Source organism: Lindgomyces ingoldianus (assembly GCF_010093535.1).
Source record: "Lindgomyces ingoldianus strain ATCC 200398 unplaced genomic scaffold BDR25scaffold_11, whole genome shotgun sequence".
Lineage (NCBI taxonomy): Eukaryota > Fungi > Ascomycota > Dothideomycetes > Pleosporales > Lindgomycetaceae > Lindgomyces > Lindgomyces ingoldianus.
Window position 1 is genome coordinate 1,451,268 of NW_022985172.1, and position 20,480 is coordinate 1,471,747.

General features: G+C 52.3%; 4 protein-coding genes across 4 annotated transcripts; 3 read left to right on the plus strand and 1 right to left on the minus strand.

Moving 5' to 3' along the window:
• Positions 1-183: 183 nt before the first annotated feature.
• Positions 184-2,160, minus strand: BDR25DRAFT_302744 (flavo protein). The gene has a single exon (XM_033689862.1). The coding sequence runs from the start codon at positions 2,116-2,118 to the stop codon at positions 379-381; it is 1,740 nt and encodes a 579-aa protein (XP_033549474.1). The 5' UTR covers positions 2,119-2,160; the 3' UTR covers positions 184-378.
• Positions 2,161-3,692: 1,532 nt separating this feature from the next.
• On the plus strand, positions 3,693-9,711 carry BDR25DRAFT_333393 (uncharacterized protein; the record flags this gene model as incomplete). The annotated part of the gene is made up of 14 exons (XM_033692836.1): positions 3,693-4,277; positions 4,311-5,478; positions 5,521-6,009; positions 6,040-6,189; positions 6,220-6,384; positions 6,415-6,447; positions 6,478-6,559; positions 6,590-6,645; positions 6,679-6,717; positions 6,748-6,768; positions 6,799-6,873; positions 6,907-7,764; positions 7,822-8,330; positions 9,675-9,711. The coding sequence occupies exons 1-14, from the start codon at positions 3,724-3,726 to the stop codon at positions 9,709-9,711; spliced, it is 4,236 nt and encodes a 1,411-aa protein (XP_033549475.1). The 5' UTR covers positions 3,693-3,723.
• Positions 9,712-13,190: 3,479 nt separating this feature from the next.
• Positions 13,191-16,116, plus strand: BDR25DRAFT_220448 (Pkinase-domain-containing protein; the record flags this gene model as incomplete). Its single annotated transcript, XM_033685003.1, has 5 exons — positions 13,191-13,955; positions 14,108-15,388; positions 15,435-15,534; positions 15,598-15,932; positions 16,012-16,116. 5 exons carry the CDS (start codon positions 13,191-13,193, stop codon positions 16,114-16,116), a joined length of 2,586 nt encoding a protein of 861 aa, XP_033549476.1.
• Positions 16,117-17,324: 1,208 nt separating this feature from the next.
• On the plus strand, positions 17,325-19,855 carry BDR25DRAFT_302749 (uncharacterized protein). Its single transcript, XM_033689863.1, has 5 exons — positions 17,325-17,485; positions 17,569-17,618; positions 17,674-18,004; positions 18,057-18,671; positions 18,727-19,855. Exons 1-5 carry the CDS (start codon positions 17,446-17,448, stop codon positions 19,572-19,574), a joined length of 1,884 nt encoding a protein of 627 aa, XP_033549477.1. The 5' UTR covers positions 17,325-17,445; the 3' UTR covers positions 19,575-19,855.
• Positions 19,856-20,480: the final 625 nt, after the last annotated feature.

Sequence of the window (20,480 nt, forward strand, 5' to 3'; positions counted from 1 at the left end):
AGCATGCTATCGCAAAACTTGGAACATAGTTAGGGTGGAGTTTGTCTGTTGGACTGTTTGCTGGAAATGGGTAGATTTTCGATAGGATACAGGATTTTGTTGTACTAAATTACCTCTGCCATGTTCTACGTTGGGTGGCAAGATACAGTACAGCGAAAGGGAACTTGTGATGCTATGATGATTCTAATTTATACAGCCCCGAAGTATCACATAACACCTAGAATGCAGTTTGACGACGTTCACCGCCCGGGGAGAATAGACCTAGTTACAACCTGCACAACGCCTAGCTATGCAACCTAATTTAATACTCATGACTTCTGATCCAGGTAGAAATGCAATTCAAATGTCCTGCATCCTTGTTCAAATAATTTACCTTCGCTACGATCCCAAGACCTTAACCCTCATCCACTCGCTCGTGCCCACTCCAAGATTCAACCCATTCAGAGCCCACCACTTCCTAACATCCTCTCCCATGTCACCCTCGACCCCGTCTTCCAAAGCCTCCTCGATATCACAAGTCTTGTACTCAACCCTCAAGCCGCTGCGCTTCCACCACTCTAGAACGTCGGCGCGGCCCATTTTTGTAGCACCAACCAGGACTTGATTGTCAAACAGCATCTTCTCCCCCCGCAAATTGCGCCAGTAGTCGAGGATGTGCGTATGTCCGTGCGCAGAAGCTAGTTTGGCAATGGTGTCTTCGTGGGAAAATGGGATGCCAGACTCAACCCAGAAGCGGATGGAGGAGAGGGAGCCAGACTGCGTGGCGTACGTAATTGATTTGCCAACTTTGAGTTTGAGTGGCTCGCGCTGGGCTTTAGGTTCTTCTTGCTGGCCATCTTCTGATGATTGTGGCGATGTTGGTTCGCTTCGATAACTGCTGTGTTCTTTCCACCATTCCAGAACCTGGATATGTCCTTGCGAACTTGCTTGCTCCAGCGCAGCCTCGGTGTATTTAAGTGGAAGCCCGGAGTCATACCACCAGTCGAGGGCTTGCACAGAGCCAGAGCGACTTGCATTGTCTATGGCTTCCGCGGAGTACTCTTTGGCGAGAAACATGGGGGAGGTTCGCCAGTACTCCAGGATTTCTGTCTTGCCGAACACGGATGCTTTGTGTGGAAGGAAGGCATGGCCAAAGGTGCCCCAGAAGAGATCTTTGTGGACAGTTTCAAGGTGCGCAAGGATTGGAACCATGGCGAAGCGCATGATGAGTTCAATGCAAAGGCGAGATATGCGCGTAGGCTTGTCGGCATCTAGAATGGTCTTGATTTCGTGGTAAGGTTCTGTCAACAAAGTCCATTCTAGCTTCTGCATGGGGGTTTTGGGGCCCTCCTCGCTCGCTGCCTGACGCCACTCCCGAGGGACGGGGATGTTTGTGTGCACATTTAATGTAGTCGCCAGTTCCCAATCCTCGGTAAACTCCAATACGATAGACCAAAGCTCTGGTGGTAGCCGCGGACCCTTGCTCTTAGTCGACTTTAGGGCGGGCATATGAGCAACTGGTAAGGTGATGGTTCGGTCGCCCACAGCCATGAGATCAATCTGAGTCTGGATAGATTCATGGAATGCTTTCGCACCTTCCCAGGGTAGGTTTTTCCTGCCGCTTGTGCCAAATGACCACAGGAATGGTGGAAGCACGCGGATCCAGTTCCACTTTCTTCGAATTTTGGATATCTGCTTCTTTGACATGGGGTTTTCCCACATTGCCGAGGACATGGATGGAATGAGCAAAATCTTCTTCGAAATATCCCAACTCCTCAGAATTTCAAGGTGTAGGTTTGTTGTAAAGCCCCCGAGCATTCGAGCAATGGACTCGGCGGACAAGGGAGCGAGGACCAGCAAATCGGCCCACGCGCAGTACTCTGCCGCCTTTGCAGCCCTATGTTCCGGCCGACACTCAGCATCTCCTTCATGTTTTGGGGAGTAGCGGCACCAAAGTGCCTCGAGGGAAAAGGGGACGTTTATTGCGGTCTCGAGATCGTAACATGCAATGATTTGGGGGTTAACATGGTCGAGGCGGTGGAGACGGGCGACGATTGAGGAGCCGAACTTGAGGCATGAAGGATCAGTAATGGCGATGAGGGCGTTGAGGGAGCGCTTAGGAGGGTCGTGAGAAGGCATTGGGAAGAATTGAGGTGGGGTGGGGGTGGTTGTGGAAATCTGAGTTGACCGCCCCAGCCGATTCTGCCCAAAGGGTGGCGCGGGCGCGTGCATTGGCGTTGTGGCGTGAAAGGAAATCGCGATTAGCCACGCCTGTTTTTCTTCATGCACGTTACTTCAAAGCATCAGTTGTGGAGAGTTGTGGAGGGATGGCAGGCTGGACTATTCTCGGTCCTCTGTAGGGCCTGGCGGATTCACTCCAGTCGTGCAGTATCTGAAGTCTGAGGTCACGTTCGCTCTCATCGGCCCCGATTTCTACGGGCGGACTGAAGCGGCTTCTGCAGGGCAAATGCTGTGGAACGTGGGTAAAGCACAACATGGAATTTTGGTTTTTCCATGGCCATCTCCTGCGTAATTATTAATAACGGTGGCGCTCCTTCAGGACTCGGGTGGCCAGTATCCACAGACACTTGAATCGCGAGGGCGGTGGGCTTCACTTCAGGCGCTCCCAACGTTCCGGTGTCACCGGGAGGACCGACAAGAAAGCTGTTATTGTGTCTCTCTCACGAGGCAGGAGAGCGGGTTGCAATGCCCGCAGGGTTCTGTAATTCTCGCCCATTTGCCCCCAGCTTGGCGGCAATAGCCATGACGTAGCCCATTATCTCAGAGGCGCAATCAATACCCCGAGCTCGCCGGCCAAAATCCCATAGCAGCTCTCAGGAATTGCATCTCATCAGCCCCGTCCTCGCTCCTGACCCCCTGCAACACTCACCCTGCCCTGTTGCTCGGGTCATATGCAAGTTTCAGCGGCTTTCACCCTAATGCCATCTGGCTATGCTTCCTGCGGCGGCGATCGCCCCGCAGATAAGTGTCCTTGTCCGTCTAGTGGCCACTTCAAGTGACATCGACGTGCAAGATGCCCAAAGCCACAGGAGATTTGCATCGACTGTCTGTGGCTGCTCCCTTCTCCTCCAATGTCACCAAACGACAACCAGCCCTCCGCGTGCTTCGCTCATGACACTGTCCATTCGTGAACCCACTCCAATTCCTAACCTCTGCTGGCGTCGAGGGGACCAGCAACCTTCAGTGATAATTTCTTCCCTCTTGTCCACGATTGTGATGCCCGTTCTCCTCTAACTCCATCGTGCCGCTATCACGTTGGCATCCCTCGCGAACCTTCAAGTCTTCTCCCAGCCCCCACTCACCTGCCACAGCCTCAATCTGAGCTGCTGTCTCCGACCGCTGCCACTTGCTGCTGCTACGCCACTCGGAGCGACGCAGTTCACAGGGTCCAACACCAAAAGCCCAGTGCCTCGGGTTTCCCTGCATCCAGCCAAGTTTTCGTAGCGAGCGTTCATACTATTCTAGCAAGTAGTAGTGAAGCAGAGGAGCCTGTGCTGTGCGCGTCTCACACAACGTCATACGTCCATGGCCATTCTTTGTGGTCTAGGATAGTTTTCGTCAAGCCGTCTCTGTTCTGTTCTATTCTATTCTGTTCTGTTCTGTTCTGTCCTGTTCCGCCCTGGCCACCTTGAACCACCCGCTCGACAGACCCACCCAAAGGCCTCCTCCCGCTTCCTCTCCACCGGACGTATCCGCCGCCCAGAGGGGACGAGCGCTTTCTCCATGTCTCAATCACCCAAATCTGTTCCGGCTGCCGACCTTACCCCCTCCGACAATGCAGAAAAAGAGAACACACCTTCCTCGCCAATTCAAAAATCCTCGACGACAACATGGCCCTCTTCGCTCAGCACGGCTTCCAAGGCACGCCAGAATTCTCCTCTGCACATCAATTCCTCTGTGACACCGCCCTCCAATGACATGGCTTCGCTCAGCCCCTCCGCAACAGATCGCGTCTTCCCCATTCGTAGCGTCGTTTCCGTAGACCCCACGCCCACGCCCACGCCCACGCCCACCCAGCGAGGCCAAGGGGTGGGCGAGTACTTCCACCCATACTCCCGAGCCTCTGAATCGCGAGTGCCCAGCTCAGCTCGTCGTCAATCCGCAAGTTCTACGACCTCCCACTCATCTCAGACATCTCAAAGGGGACCCGCTCCTCGACATAGCGCAGCAGGCCCCGATGCAATTCCAAAAGCGCTGGCATCGTCGGCGCAAGAGGGCAGGAGGGGTTCTGCTATGGCACAGAGAAGCGAAAGCTCGAGAATGGTTCCGCCGCGGCTGTCAGCACAACTCTTCAGCGATATAATATCTAGTAGATCGGGGGAAAGTGGGGACACAGCCAACAGCGGGGCAACCTCACTTCTGCTCGACAGGCCACTCTCGCCTGGTGCGTCCTCGGCGAAAAGTGGACAAAGCAGCATGGGAGACATGGGCGGCTTAGTAACTCATCGTTTCAAGCACGTGCTGACAGATGGTGGCCACGCCGTCATAACCGGGCGGGATGGAGAAACCCTACAGCGATGCGAAGACGAGCCTATACACATCCCTGGTGCCGTGCAAGGGTTTGGCCTATTGATCGCGCTTCAAGAGGACCCTGATGGGAGCGGCGGCCTCCCTGTACGCATCGTCAGCGAAAACTCCAAGAGAATCATCGGGCGGTCACCAAGGGATCTGTTCGCGTTGGAAAGTTTCACCGACATTCTATCCGTGGAGCAGGCCGATAATCTTCTAGATCATATCGATTTCATCAAGGACGAGGATACTGACGTAGTTACGAATGGTCCCGAGGTCTTCACAATTTCTGTCAAGATCCCAAATGCACGGTCTCGAAAGCTCTGGTGTGCAATGCACATCAATGATACGAACCCGGGCCTAATTATATGCGAGTTCGAGCTGGAAGACGACCCCATAAACCCCCTCGTGCCCCCAAACGACCATACTCCTGATCTACCTGAAGACACGCTGAACAGCAACCCAACGGCGGAGGAATTTGCCGAGAGCACAGAGATCAAGAGCCGGCCGCTAAGGATTCTAAGAAGCGCAAGAAAGCGCAAGGGCGAGGCAGCCGCAATGGAAGTTTTCAATATCATGTCCCAAGTCCAAGAGCAACTGGCAGCGGCACCTAACCTCGAGAAATTTCTGCAGGTATTGGTGGGCGTTGTCAAGGAACTTACGGGCTTCCACCGCGTCATGATCTATCAATTCGACCAAGCATTCAACGGGCGAGTGGTGACGGAACTGGTGGATCCCAGAGCAACCAAGGACCTCTACAAAGGGCTTAATTTCCCCGCATCAGATATCCCTAAGCAGGCTAGAGAACTATACAAACTCAACAGGGTACGAATGCTCTACGATCGTGACCAGCAAACAGCCCGTCTCGTCTGTCGGACCGCCGAAGATCTTGAAAACCCTCTCGATCTTACCCACTCCTATCTCCGCGCAATGTCCCCTATCCATCTGAAGTACCTCGCCAACATGGCGGTGCGATCTTCAATGTCGATATCTATCAATGCCTTCAATGAGCTCTGGGGTCTTATCGCGTGTCACTCATATGGACAGCACGGAATGCGGGTTTCCTTCCCCATTCGAAAGATGTGTCGTCTCGTTGGGGATTCCGCATCAAGAAATATTGAGAGACTGTCTTATGCATCTCGTTTACAAGCTAGAAAGCTAATCAACACGGTACCCACCCAGCACAACCCCTCCGGATATATCATTGCCTCCTCAGACGATCTACTGAAGCTCTTTGACGCCGACTTTGGGCTCTTATCAATACGAGATGAAACCAAAATCTTGGGTCAACTGGAGCAGTCGCAAGAGGCGCTCGCCATGTTAGAATACCTTCGAATGCGAAAAATTACTTCAGTCATGACCTCACAGGACATCACGCTAGATTTTCCCGATCTTCGGTACCCTCCAGGATTTCAAATAATTGCCGGAATGCTCATTGTACCTCTATCAGTCGGTGGCATCGACTTCATTGTGTTCTTTAGAAGGGGGCAGCTCAAGGAAGTCAAATGGGCGGGAAATCCGTACGAAAAGTTCATCAAAGAAGGCACAGAAGGATACCTAGAGCCTCGAAGGAGTTTTAAGACGTGGCGTGAGACTGTTGTGGGCAAGTGCCGGGAGTGGACCGAGGAAGAAATCGAAACTGCGGCAGTCTTGTGTCTCGTTTACGGAAAATTCATTGAAGTTTGGAGGCAAAAGGAAGCGGCATTACAGAGCAGTCAATTGACCCGACTACTCCTCGCGAACTCAGCGCACGAAGTACGAACACCACTGAACGCGATCATCAACTACCTCGAGATCGCGTTGGAGGGTAGCTTGGACCAAGAAACACGCGAGAACTTGGCCAGATCGCATTCCGCATCCAAATCACTAATTTATGTCATCAATGACCTCCTAGATCTCACTAAGACGGAAGAGGGGGGTGCTCTCATTAAGGGAGAAGTGTTTGACTTGAAGGCAACACTAAGAGAGGCTACAGACATGTTCCAAGGAGACGCAAAGCGCAAGGGTATTTCTTACGAAGTTATTGAGCATTCGGGACTGCCGCGTACTTGTATAGGAGACCAGCGGCGGGTTCGCCAAGCGATATCGAACATTACGGCGAATGCCATCCAAAAGACATTTCAGGGAGGGGTCAAAGTAGAGATGTATGTGTCATCCTATGCGTCAAAGGATCATGTGGGGGTTGAAGTTGCGGTCACTGATAGCGGCGTTGGCATAAATGCGAAGAAACTCGACCAGCTGTTCAACGATCTTGAGCAGGTACAGTCCGAACCTTCCGCCATGCTGGAGGGTGCCATCGCTCGGAATCCAGTCAGTTCAGCCGAAGAAGGCCAAAAGACCACACTGGGTCTCGGTTTGGCGGTTGTAGCTCGCATTATCAAGAACATGAACGGCCAGCTACGTCTCAAATCTGAAGAAGGTAAAGGATCCCGGTTTGTTATTCAATTTCCGTTCGACCTCCCCGATTCTGCAGGCCAGGAGTTTCCAGATCCTTCACCAGAGGGAAGCATAACTCCGCAACCGGAAACCGCTCTTCAGGGCGAGGAAGAGCTCACACTGGTAGCTCCTGGTCTGTCACGGACTGGCTCTGGTAGCGGAAAGGTAGCAAAGAAAGAGAGTACAGACAGCTTGAATAGCAAAACCAGCTTACGAAGCTTCAAAAGTGGCTCCAGCGGAAAGAGCCAGAGGAGCGACGTCGACCGGCTTATCGAGGCTATTCAAGAATCGCACATGGTTGAGAAAAGACCAAAGAGCGGCGAAAGAAGTCTCAGTGCTTGGTCTGCGAGGCCCCCCCTTACGAAACGACTTAGTACAGATCGAGAGCAGCCAAATCCACCACGACGAGTACGTTCAAAGAGCCTAGAAATGGCCGAAGGAGTGGTTTTATCACCTCACCAGCGTTCATTAGAACCTAGCACGCCTGGCGAAGAACACATCCTGTACTCGAATTATCCGTTAAGAGCCATTAAAGTCCCCGATGAGTCTGGCTCATCACCCTCTCGCGATCAGCCGCAGACTGGAATTCTAGGAGAGGTTCCTGACGGTCCTGAGCAGATTACTCCCAGCCCGGATCTGCTTACTCCGCACAACATGCGTGTGCTAGTGGCCGAGGATGACCCTGTCAACAGCAAGATCCTCAAGAAGAGGCTCGAAAAGATTGGACATGAGATCCACCATACTATCAACGGAGAAGAATGTGCAGGGACATTCGGCGACAAACCTCAAGCTTTTGACGTTGTCCTGATGGATATGCAAGTAAGTTTAACTCCATACATAAGCCTCATTGTTTAACTCGTTCTAACTTCGTCGTAGATGCCGATCGTAGATGGCCTCACCTCCACAAAGATGATCCGCTCCTTTGAGAAAACCCACCCCGACACCCTCTCTCCTCGCGCCGCACTCTGTGGCCGAGTTCCCATCATCGCTGTCTCCGCTTCTCTAGTCGAGAAAGAGCGAGAAACATACATAAGCGCCGGTTTCGATGCCTGGATTCTGAAACCTATTTCTTTCTCTCGCCTGGCGGAGCTAATGACCGCCATCGTCGACGGAAAAGTCCGTGAAGATTGCCTCTACCAACCAGGTCAATGGGAACGAGGAGGCTGGTTCCATACAGGCCAAAAGAGCTCAAGCGAGGTAGATACCGTACCATCAGGTCAACCGCTGTGCGCGAATCCGTCGGAAAACGTAAGAGCTGCCGCCGTCGAGTCCGACAACCCCACAGCCGGAGATGAGGTAGGGGAAATTCCGGGCGAGCAGGAGCGGCTGTTGAAATCAGAGGGGAAACATGTTCATTACGAATCCGAGGACGAGAATCAGTCGACGTCAGAAGATCCGAACGTCACATCGTAAGATGGATGGTGGACGGAATTTGGTCCCCGGATCCGATGCGTTGCACGGTTCGCGTATCGATCTGGATGACTTTCTGAATCTTTGGATCCGTAAGCGAGGGTGAGACCACAGACCACACACTTTGCGAGAGATTTAGGCAATATGTCGATCGGTCGGCTACCACACTTCGCCATCCATCAATACCTCCACGTTATTGCCGGACTTGGATGGACGGAATGACCGTCCGACCTGACCGATCCGCTTGTTGAGCGCGGCGTTTGTAATGTTTCTGTTGTCTTGTAGATGATGACAGCTACGATAATCATATGCCTAGGCCGACCAACTTTTTCTTTCTCTTCTCTTGGTATTTTCCTTCTTCCCACACAAGGTTGTTCGCCCCTTTGGACAGATGACCCGTTTCTTTGCTTGTTTTCTTTCCTTTTCTCTTTACATACACGTGTAGATGACATGTTCATGGTTCTTAGGGGTTTGACGTCGAAAACGATAGGACATGTCTGGAGTGTTGGTGTGCGCACATTATACATATCTTGAATTCCGGATTCTAGACTTGGGCAAGCATTCCCTCGGATGGGTGGGAATTGTCCCTTTCATGGCAATATGATATGAAAGCTTGAATGATTAGCATGAAATGGGTTCGGTTGAGGTGGCATTGGTGTTTCTTAACCATGCTCGCGTTCTTTGATGCGTAGCAGGGCCGTGCAGGGAATACATAAGAGAATGTTTGTTGGGCTGATTTGGGAGGAGGCTTAGAAGTGTATATAGGCTTTCGAATACAATACCCTGCCCGCTGAGATATATGCGATAGAGGGAATGAAATGGAATGGAATCCGAGAATTCGATCATTCGCACCCGAGGTCTAAATGAGAAGAGGAGCGCTTTCGAAATAGTTGGAATGGATAGAGAGGGTGGAAGAGAAACAGGGGTGGGGCAGGGATGGGGCAGGGATTGGGAGTGGTAATTAAAGTCGTGTCAGTTAGGCATGGTAGATGAAGTGTATGCATGCAGAGTTCTGAACATTTCTAATGATTAGTTTCGTTTGGAAACCTCTCTCTAGTATCGACCACCGAGTGGAAGGTCGTGAAGACCTTCTATAGTCAACTGTAGGGCTTATAGTTACACAAGGTACAGGCTCTTCGTTTTATGTCGCACGGCAGAACGCATACATGCACTCTTCTGCCATCGCAGCATTGGGATAGATATCCAGTGGCATGGATGCGTTGCTAGCGCGCTCCATGTAGCCACGAGTCTGGGGTGTGATTGAAGCGTCGCTGAGGATGGAAAGTTATTGGCTAGTCTAGTGATTGAGGCGATGGAAGGGTTCGAGAGCGAGATCCTGGGCGGTGGCTGAGGTAGACTGCGGAGAAGTAAATACCTTAGAAGAAGTACGTGTCCTAGTAGGAAGTGAATGTCTTCATGGGGAGTGAATATCTTAGAGGGTAGGGAATTCGTATCCCACTTCGAATGAGCTTGGATTAAAAAAGAATGGCAGAAGCCTGGTGTGCGGCAATGTATTTCTTCATGAACAAGTCGATTTGAGATGTAATTGACTTGGTGATGAGGTTGACAGGAGAACTCTCGCGATTCCCTGTATATTAACGAAATGGCATAGAATGGACCAACAGAGTCGAGTGGGATGTTTTGACTCCCTCTCGTAATACGATGGGTGTTCGCGGAGGTAGCCCTAGGCCTACCGAGGTTACGTTACGGTGCTGGTGAGGATAAACCGTGCGAGAGATGTACGCTCCTTGTCACCTTCGCCGTTGAGCCCCAGCAGCTAGATTGATGTAGTAAGGTCGATGGTTTAGTCTTGATGACATACATGGCTAGTGATATGATGCCTCAACGTTTTTCGTAGGCCCAGAAGGAATGACTTGTGCTCGATGTTGAGGTCTTGCTCTCGTTGAGAACTTCAAGGAGGGGAGACCATGTCGAAGAGGCTGTTGCTGGCCGGTAAGCTATTACCTGGATGTTTTAGTTGCGGACCTGGGTTGAGACTCGCTTAAGCCTGTTGCTTAAGTTGTGGAGACAATTCGAAGGATGAGGATAGGGCCATGCATGAGATGGGCATGGCATATCGTTTCTCCTACCGAAAGAAAAGAACTTGGGAGAAAGGATAAGTCGCACACTACTTAGCTTAAGTCCACAGGATTGGTGGCATTGATAGGTCTAGAGAGCGGTACTACGAATATTATGCGAATGGGAAAGGCCGGAGAAATTGTGGGATTTGGCGCTGACGAGTTGTGAAAATCTCCCGCTCCTTGCCTCGTATCGACCCTTCACTCATCTTGGATTACGGTTGGCGCGCGGGATGTCCCTTGCGACCCGCCGCCGTCGCCGACCTTTCCACAGGGCTGCAGTAGTCACGATGGAGGAGGTTTGTTTGTCCGCGAGTCACGGAGCAACTGGACGAGATGGATCCCCTCGCAGCTTTTTACTTCTCATTACTTGGCGGCCTCGGCTCACGGAACTCCATGATAGGATTGAAAAGACTAGTCGAGACGAGAAGCCGTTTCGATTCTTGTATGATGAAGCAAACGACAGAAGTACTTACTGTTACAGAAGTCTGATGAAAGGACAGAGCGTTTTCAAATTCGTGCTCTCGATCGTCCCAAATGTTCCCAGTCAAGGAGCGGAGATTCCAATGCAGCTCTATGCATCAATCACATCTAGAATCAGCTAATCTCCATCCGTCAAGACTTGCATCCTTCGAGATCCCAGCCTCGCGATCAAGGGATCGCCTTGTTTCATGCCCATCGAAAATCCTCTAGGGTGGCAGATACCACCCTTCGCTGTGCTGTGTAGTTAGGTGGGCCGGGCTTCATGGTGAATTCCACAATCGGTCGTTTTAAAGCCGGATCCGTAAATACCGAGGGCCTGGACGAACAATTGTGGTGTGTTGGTTGCGCAGCATCGCCTTCGGTCGAGAACCGAAGCCGCGCGGGAGGGATCATGTTTGTTAAAACCCCCTTACGTCCTTACCATTCTGAGCAAGGTAGTCCGCCGGGGTGAAAACAGCAGATTTGAAGGTGAGGTGGCTTTCTTTTCGCACTCTCAGGACTTTATTCCCATTTGCAGAAGATAAGGAGACACAATCTTGCGCCCGCTTGCTGTCCATTTGTTGAGATGTAGATGTCTTAGGCTTTCAGACTGGCCACCGTCTTCTATGCTGGGAAATTGGCTGAGGTTGACAGCTTTGATCGGTCTGGGAAAGGTGTGCAACAGCCGCCGTGGCATTCACGAGTTTGATGGCGTGTTTCAAGTCAGGACTAGACGTCAAGAGCCGGCTTGTTGGCTTTTCTGTTGTGCGCCTATTCGGGAAAGTGAAAATCCGAAAACAAGATACGAGAAGCGTTGAAAGTTGTACCTGCAGCTCGATGTCTGCAAGAGCTTGACGGTGGAGGCGTTTTGTTGGTGAGCAGACAGGATGGTAAGATGCCGTCCCACATCTAAAATCTCGCTTCAGATGAAGTGCTTAGATTGGTGGTTGGAAATTCTCCGAAAAAGGAAAGCAGCGAACCGCAACAGCGAAGAGTAACTGAAGCCGTCCCGCCCTGCTTTTGTTTCCAAGTGACGTCGTGGCTGCAAGACAGGGCGGGAAGTGTGAGAATGCCACTTTGTATCACGGCAGCAAGTGGCACAGAGGTCCAAGGGAGAAGAGCATGTGATGGAGCATTCACGGCGGGGGGGGGGGTGCGATCAAGGTGAGGTACCTGCTTTTTGGAGTCCCGCGGTTAAGACGAATGTCTCTATGAGAGCTGAATTTAAACAAAGCAAATAGAGTTAATACTATGCGACTCGTGGCTGTTGGACCCAGGATTTCCTTTACAAGCCGAGTGCTGCGGGGGGTTGGGTTAGGGGAAGGGCGGATCGCGCAACTATTTCTCATCAGGACATGTAGAAGTGGTGGGAATTGGCTGTCCTGTCGGCAGCGGCATGGTCCACGGGTCGATTCGCGTGTTTTCTCGGTCTTGCTGGGTTTGTTTTGGCATATCAAACTCGGAGGGTTGCATTACTCGCTCAAACGGCTGGTGACGAGCACCGCGTTCGCCTCTCTCGAATCGCGCAACGGCTCTGCGCCGGCAAATGAAAATGGGCCGGCAGGGAAGCGTCGAAGGTCTGCAGAAGCGTTTGAAAGAAGTCTGTGTTCCCGTTTTGGAGATTTGAGGAAGGTCATCTGAAACGACCTCCCATGACGCCAGATGCTGAGCGCGGATGCAGATGCGGTGATGCACTATGGCTGTGCGCCCTGACGTGGTGGAGAGTGAATGCTGACGACGTGGAGGGCAGCAGCGACCAACACCAGCAACCGACACCAGCAAGGAAGCGGCCCAGCACGACTTCGGGCCCAGCACGACTTCCAAGGCTGACAAGAAGGCAGGCTCGCCGGACAGGACGGACAGGATGGGCAGGAGCAGGCTGCGCGTGAAAAGACTTCTTCAGGCTTCGTTGCGGGTAAAACTGACTAGGCCTGCACGCCCGCAGTCGCCGTCCGTGCCCAGCCAGCCCTGGAGTGTCGTCGTCCAAGACCATCTGAGAAGAGGCGTCTAACGTCTTCTCACTTCATCCATACGTCGGGGGCAACCAGGGCCCAGCAGTAGTCGCCTCGGATCCGTGACCTCTGAATTGAAAAAAAAAATAACACTCCTCGCAAGCTGCAAACAACCCCAGTCCCCCCCGTCTCCTTCCCCCCCCACCCCAGAGCCACTGCGTCGCTGCTCAACCATAGGAGCAGCCATTAATTGCTGCGTCCCCCTCCTGCAGGTCCTGTGCTCCCGCCGTGCGCCTGCTCCCCAGTTAGCCCACGAAGCGCCAGCGTAACTTGGCTTGCTAGCATGAGTGCAGAGGAGAACATAACCTCAAAGCCGCACAATCGCCTCCGCAAGAAGCAGCCGCTTGCCTCCTTCCACAACTCCAAGCAAGCAACCCTCCGCCGCGCACCCTCGGCCCCGACCTATCCCTCCTTCACCTCGTCGCCGTCCGGCGGAGGCTATCACCAGCGCTCACCCACCAGGACCGACCAGCCGCCAAGCCCCTTCGCTGTTCAGCCTGCGTCGTCCGCAACGTCTTCACTTCGACACAAAGTGTCCAACAGCTCCGTGCACTCACCGTATGTAGGAACGGCCACGCCCGCCTCGTCCTCGTCCCTCGACAAGCGCCCCACGCCCGAGCTGGTCGGTGCACCCTTCACCTTCGACACCCGCGCCATTCTGGAGAACATCAGCGATTCGGCCGCCGCCAGCAACACCTCTCACCAGCCGCCACGTCCCCCACTGCAGCACGCTCAGACGGCCGAGCCCAAGTTTAAGTCGCCCAAACTCCGGCAGTCGGCCAGCTTCACGGCACTCGCCCGTAAGATGGAGACCATCACTCCCCCGCGATCCGACGGCGGAGGTACCAAGAGCCCCCGCCAGCGCTACAGCGACGACGCCGATGCCTCCATCAAGAACCGGAAGTCGGACGGCGGGAAGAAGAAGGGCACCTTCTCCAGCTTCATGAACAGCATGCTAGGCTCTCCCCGCCGGCCCACCATTTCAACCCCGACCAACCCCATGCACGTTACCCACGTCAGCATCGACAACAAGACAGGAGAGTATACGGTATGTGACACGTTATCGCCTCTCTGCATATCCCCCGCCCCCCTGGCTTGCGCTGTGGCATGCATAGTCGCTTTGGCGTGCTTTGTCTTCGTCTTCACCCCTCCGTCGCCTTATCGTCCCCTTCCTGCGACTGTCGTGCTAACCGTGTCTAGGGCCTGCCCAAGGAATGGCAACGCATGTTGCAGCAAAATGGCATCACAGAGCAGGAGCAAAAGCAACACCCGCAGGCCGTTATGGACGTCGTCACCTTCTACAAGGACAATGCGGAAAAGAATGGTGAGGACGCGATATGGGATAAGATGGGACCAGCTCATCCACAGGCGTATGCGTATCAGGCAAGCCTCAGCCCATACAACGGGTCGCTACAGCCGCTTCTCAGTCCTCCCCAGAGCCCTCGTTTCCCTCGAAATGATCAGGACAGCTTTGAGAATCCGCGTGCTCCTCCTCCGATTCCTCGTAGCCATACTTCGCCAGGTATCACGTCTCCGGGCTCACCTGCGATCAATGGCACTCTCATTCCGAACAGGCCGGCTCCGAAGCCACCAGGTGCTCCAGTTTCTGCTAATCTTGTCCCAACCAGGCCCGCTCCTCCAGCTCCCAGCCCAATAATAACCCAGCAGCCTGCTCGAACACCTCGCGACGAGAACGAGTTCCCGCAGGTAGCCTTCGCTCCCCCGACCGTCACAGATAACTCCCATGGACCACCTTCAGCGCCTCGCAGCCGGGCCAACACGACCGGTGGAACTCCACCCCGCTTCGACTCCCCGTCTTCTGCTACAGCGGCAATCTCTCCTGCTCAGCAATATCAACAGCAGCAGCAGCAAGCTATGGCTGCTGCTCAGCAGACAATGTCGGTGAAGCAGCAGACGCAATTGGGAAGAAGCGTGAGTCAGAGAGCACCACCGCCACAGCAGCATCTTACTCCTTCTACCCCTGTGCCGCCGCAGCCATCCCCACAACACCAGTTTACTCAACAATCTGACCCACAGAATATCCCTCTTCCCTCACAACAACCCCGCGTTGGCCCGGCCCCACGGCCACGCCAACGTCCTCGACAAAGCCAAGGGCCAGATATTGTTGCTAAACTCAATGCTATTTGCACGAATGCAGATCCGACGCTTAGGTACCGGAATCTTAATAAGATCGGCCAGGGTGCGTCCGGTGGGGTTTACACGGCGTATGAGGTTGGCACAAATAAATGTGTCGCCATTAAGCAGATGAATTTGGAGCAGCAGCCCAAGAAGGATTTAATTATTAATGAGATTTTGGTTATGAAGGACAGCAAGCACAAGAACATTGTCAATTTCATGGACAGTTTCTTAGTAAGAGGGGATTTGTGGGTTGTCATGGAGTATATGGAGGGCGGCAGCTTGACGGATGTGGTCACATTCAACATCATGACTGAGGGGCAGATTGCGGCGGTTTGTCGAGAGGTGAGTTCCCAAATACTGCAAGCCCTGGCGAGTCTAACAAGGAAAGACACTGAACGGACTGCAACACCTGCACTCAAAGGGCGTCATTCACCGAGATATCAAGTCAGATAACATTCTCCTCTCGCTTGAGGGCAACATCAAGTTGAGTAAGTTACTTTATTTTAAGAATGCATATATGTGTGTAGGTGGGGATCGCTGATTATGGGTAGCTGATTTCGGGTTTTGCGCGCAAATCAACGAGAGCCATAACAAGCGGACGACCATGGTTGGGACCCCATACTGGATGGCTCCTGAGGTTGTAACACGTAAGGAGTATGGCCGCAAAGTGGACATTTGGTCTTTGGGCATCATGGCGATTGAGATGATCGAGGGAGAGCCGCCGTACCTCAACGAGAGCCCTTTGCGTGCTCTTTGGCTCATTGCAACGAATGGAACGCCGACGATTAAGGAAGAGCACGCCCTTTCCCCAGTGTTCCGCGATTTCTTAGGTTTTTCGCTAAAGGTAGATCCGGACAAGCGGGCGAGTGCTCACGATCTCCTTGTGGTATGTTTGATACCTGCTATATGTGATTCGGTTATCCGGATCTGAAACTTGGAAGCTTGGAAGACTGACGACGATTCAGCACCCATTCATCCAAATCGCGGAACCGTTGAACACGCTAGCACCTCTAGTGCTATCTGCGCGGAAGGCAAGAGCGGAGGAGAGGCGAAAGAAAGGCGGTATGTGATGATGTGCCACTAACATCTTTCGTATCAGATCTTATTTAGTGGTTGGTATAGGTTCGGCCACAACACAGACCAGCGGCAACGGCAGCAGTTCAACCGACTCGAGTCCGAAGCCCTTTGACAGCTGGGTCTATTTCATGGCGGATGGCGGGCATCTAGAGTGAAGGGTGAAGAATTGTCAGCATGGCGGTCAAAACACTGAGTCACATCATTGGCGTTCCTTTCAGCATGGAAGATGGATACAGGCTGCAGCTTCCAAGCCGCACATGGGGCATTTGCACATTCGCCAGCTCCAGCGTCCGGCTCGGGGTTTTACGTTCTATGGTTCTGTTTTCCCTATAATAGGGCCTGGTTCGGCCACGCGACAAGCCTGCTCTCGGCTTATCGAGGCAAGAGGATCTTCAAGTCCTGCATGGCTTGGGTTGTATCACGGCAAATGTTGTATTTTCATATACGGTAAATTCGGGCCGGGGTGACGAACCAATCATATTCCATGGCCAATCACAATTTCTTCATTTTGGGTGGACGTGTTAGGTCATTGGCTGTATTTTTGGCATGGCAGAGCAGGGAAATATGGGAGAGTAGGCAACTTGGGATTCCCTCTCGAATTTTCACGGTCTTGTCTCCTCATTTTGTTTTCTTTTATTTTCGGCACGAGTAAAGAAATGTCGGTGCTGTCTACTTAGTGTCTATACTTTCCCCAAGCGTGGGGAGGCTTCATGAGTTGATGGGTATGAGCGGCATTCCTGGCACACAGAAAAGTCGAGTCGAATACACATACGAGAAGATGCTTCTTCCGAAACCAACCACCTAGCTTCTCGACAAGTATGCAGAGCGAACATATCGGAAGTTTCAGAGTCCAGAACTGGAGTTCGGATCCCTCTGGTTTAGCATTCGGTCTTCAAAAATCCATTCTCACGTATTTACTGTAATGTGGTTGCCGTGCTCTTACACCGACAGCTTTCACCTAGGCCTGCAAAACACATGAAGGGCACAGTGAAAGAGCACAGCGCTGTGAGGAGTTGTTCCCAGCCTGAAGTGATGGCATGGACTAGTTCGCCGTTCACTACACACCAGCCTCATTCACGCGACGTCCGCCACACACGGGATTCGTCAACACCGATGATTTACGCCACAGCTTTCGTCACCACGCCAAGCCTTTAAACCGCATTAGTGGGGGAGCGGGCGCAGTTCACCAGGACGCTGCTAACTTACAACCACCTGTCCGCGCATACAGCAGGTAGCAGCCTACCCCGAGCAACCGCATTCTCCCCTCATATTGTTTGACGTATCAGTTGCTGCCAGTCATCCGGAGCAACCAGGCTGCAGACATGTTCCGCGCACAACAGAACGCTTTCGATGATGTCGTGGGTAAGTGCATCTTCTGCTACGATGGCGAGGACCCTTCGTCGTTCACGCAAACTCACATGGAGCCATGCTAACGGCGTGTGTAGTCAAGGCCACCGACGAGAACTTGACGAGTGAGAACTGGGAATACATACTCGTACGACAACCCCCTACCCTGCTCTAATCCCCGAGCTAGGCTGACGGCCAAACAGGATGTCTGTGATAAGGTCGGCTCTGAAGAGACGGGCGCCAAAGATGCCGTCGCTGCCATGATTAAGCGGCTTGCACATCGTAATGCCAACGTCCAGCTATATACGCTCGAGCTTGCAAATGCCCTAAGCCAAAACTGCGGCATGAAGATATACAAGGAGCTAGCTTCGCGAAGCTTCACAGACGCTCTTCTAAGACTTGCAGCAGACCGGAATACCCACCAGCAAGTCAAGGCCAAGATCTTGGAGCGCATGGCTGAGTGGAGTGAGATGTTTTCGAGTGATCCGGACTTAGGCATAATGCAAGGAGCCTATATGAAGCTCAAGACACAGAGTATGTTGGACAGCATATGCGTGAAGATACTTTAGTGCTGATACAGGCTTAGATCCTAATCTTCGGCCTCCCTCAAAGCCACAGAAAACCCAAATTACCGACGTTGATCGTCAAAAGGAGGAGGAGGAACTACAGATGGCTCTAGCCATGTCTATAAAGGAGTCCAAAGGTTCAGCACCCTCTGCAGCAAAGTCTAACGCTCCTCAGGAGTCAGGATCGGCTTCACAGCCCGCACAAACCCCACAGCCTGTGTCTTCGGGGACCACGGCAGCAACTGTCTCGCGGGTACGAGCTCTGTTTGACTTCCAACCTTCCGAGCCAGGCGAATTACAGTTCCGAAAGGGAGATATCATTGCCGTGTTAGAGTCGGTATATAAGGATTGGTGGAAGGGCTCGCTCCGGGGACAGACTGGTATCTTCCCACTGAATTATGTAGAAAAGCTGCAAGATCCGACAAGGGAAGAACTAGAGAGGGAAGCTCAGATGGAAGCGGAAGTGTTTGCACAGATCCGGAATGTCGAGAAGCTGCTTGCCCTATTGAGCACAAGCTCACAGACTGGTGGAGGCGATGTGCGAGACAATGAGGAGATTACGGAGTTGTATCATTCGACGCTAGCGATCCGACCGAAGCTAATTGAGCTGATTGGGAAATACTCCCAAAAGAAGGGTAGGTATTCAACGTTTACTTTGGATTATCTTCTTGAGGCTAACGTAAATCTTAGACGACTTCACACAGCTGAACGAAAAGTTCATCAAGGCTCGTCGAGATTACGAATCACTCCTCGAAGCGTCAATGTCCCAACCTCATCAACCTGCGTATGGCCGCCCTTATGGTTATAATGCTCCACCTCCAGGCGCATATCCAGGCTACGCTCCTACGTCTCCACCCCCACAGCAAGAACCAAGTCGCTATAATTATGGCGGAATGCCCCCGGCTGCGTCGCAAGAGCCACCCTCTCAGTACCCTCCTGCACAGCAAAACGGTCCCGGATCTAACCCCGCCTTCTTCATGGTCCCACCAAACCAACAGCGGCCTCAACAGCAGAGCCCAAAGCCTGCTCCATCCCAAGACCCGTACGCACCGCCACAGGGAAGGGTTGGGGCTGCAAGACCACAGAGTTTTGCACCTCAAGAACTTGCTACCGGACACTACGACTCGCCAGTAGACAATCGCCAGTCATTCATTCAACCAGGCCAGAATCAAGCTGCTCCTTCTGCACCCCAAGGCTATGAGTACCCGCCATCGACGCAGCCACCAAGTGCTTATCCGCAGCCCACGAGTGTGCCTCCGCAAGCTCCGCCTCCAGGCCCACAGAATCCATATGAGCAGGTTTCTTCTCCCTACCAACAGCCCCCTCCCGAACACCAGTCTCCATCAGACCCATATTCGCAATCGATGTCACAACCGTACGGGTATCCACCACAACAACCAGGTCATGCCACGCCTGCACCACCTGGAACGACGTCGAGTCCTCCACCTGCTCAAGGGAACTATCTTCCCTATCGCCCAGCAGGAGGCCAGGCACCGAGTGCGCCTGTTGGGGGTGGAGAGGAGGGCTTTTACAGATAATTTATTAGACCTGAATAGGTCGGGTAGGTATCCATCATGTACGAATATAGCTTCAAGGCTTGCGATAGTGGAGTAAGTAGATTAGGGAGATACCACAGCGTGTGGCATTTTCGAACTAGTCAAACACGCGAGAATGGACATTCAACGGAATCAGCATTTTGTATTCGATAGCGCCTGAAAATGATTCATGAGTCTCTTACCCTTTATACCGACTTTGGAATAGTTCTACTTAACGTTGAAAAGTTGCGCATGGTAGGGAAGTAATATAGACATAAATTTGGACTCCTGTTGATGTCTGCTGTAATTCCAGCAAGAGGCTCAATTGATCAGATCCAACATTCCGATATTCTGCCATCAGTGCGGATATGCTGTAAGTGTCGGCATGTTGCGGGAGCCGTGGATGTTCAGCTGTGGCTGCATTAGCGCTTGTCGATGCATATAGAACAGCCTGGATCTTGGCCTGCTAAGAGGCAAATTCCGAAACCGCTACAAGTAACTCATGAGTAACCAAGGAAATTTCTTCTAATTCCGGTCAGATCTGGCTGAGTGTTTGGTGGACAGCTGAATTTGACGGCTCATGACACTTGGAATGTGGAGGGGGGTAGCCTTGCAAACCTCGAGCCAACGATAGGGCCTGTAAAGTGAGGAAGAGCCTCCTTTAAAAGCCTGGTGAGTGCCTTCTTTCAAGTAGACTCTAGCAAGTGGGTTATCAACAATGGAATATCAGTACGCTTTGTACGTTTTCTCATGCCTTGTAGTAGCCTAATGTAAATTCACGAAGTTCGTGTACTTCTAGGTATTAGAAAAATTACTAGTTATAGAAGAACTACTAGATAAGTTTAAGTAGAATATCGTTAGTATCTACAGACCCCTATAAACAATTATCTTAGATAGAGACAAGCTCTT

Bases quoted from the DNA above. Each gene is read 5' to 3' on its own strand.
- BDR25DRAFT_302744 (XM_033689862.1), bottom strand. From the start codon at position 2,118: ATGCCTTCTCACGACCCTCCTAAGCGCTCCCTCAACGCCCTCATCGCC.
- BDR25DRAFT_302749 (XM_033689863.1), top strand. From the start codon at position 17,446: ATGTTCCGCGCACAACAGAACGCTTTCGATGATGTCGTGG. The intron at 17,619-17,673 runs GTACGACAACCC...ACGGCCAAACAG, and splicing joins AGAACTGGGAATACATACTC to GATGTCTGTGATAAGGTCGG. The intron at 18,005-18,056 runs GTATGTTGGACA...ATACAGGCTTAG, and splicing joins TATGAAGCTCAAGACACAGA to ATCCTAATCTTCGGCCTCCC.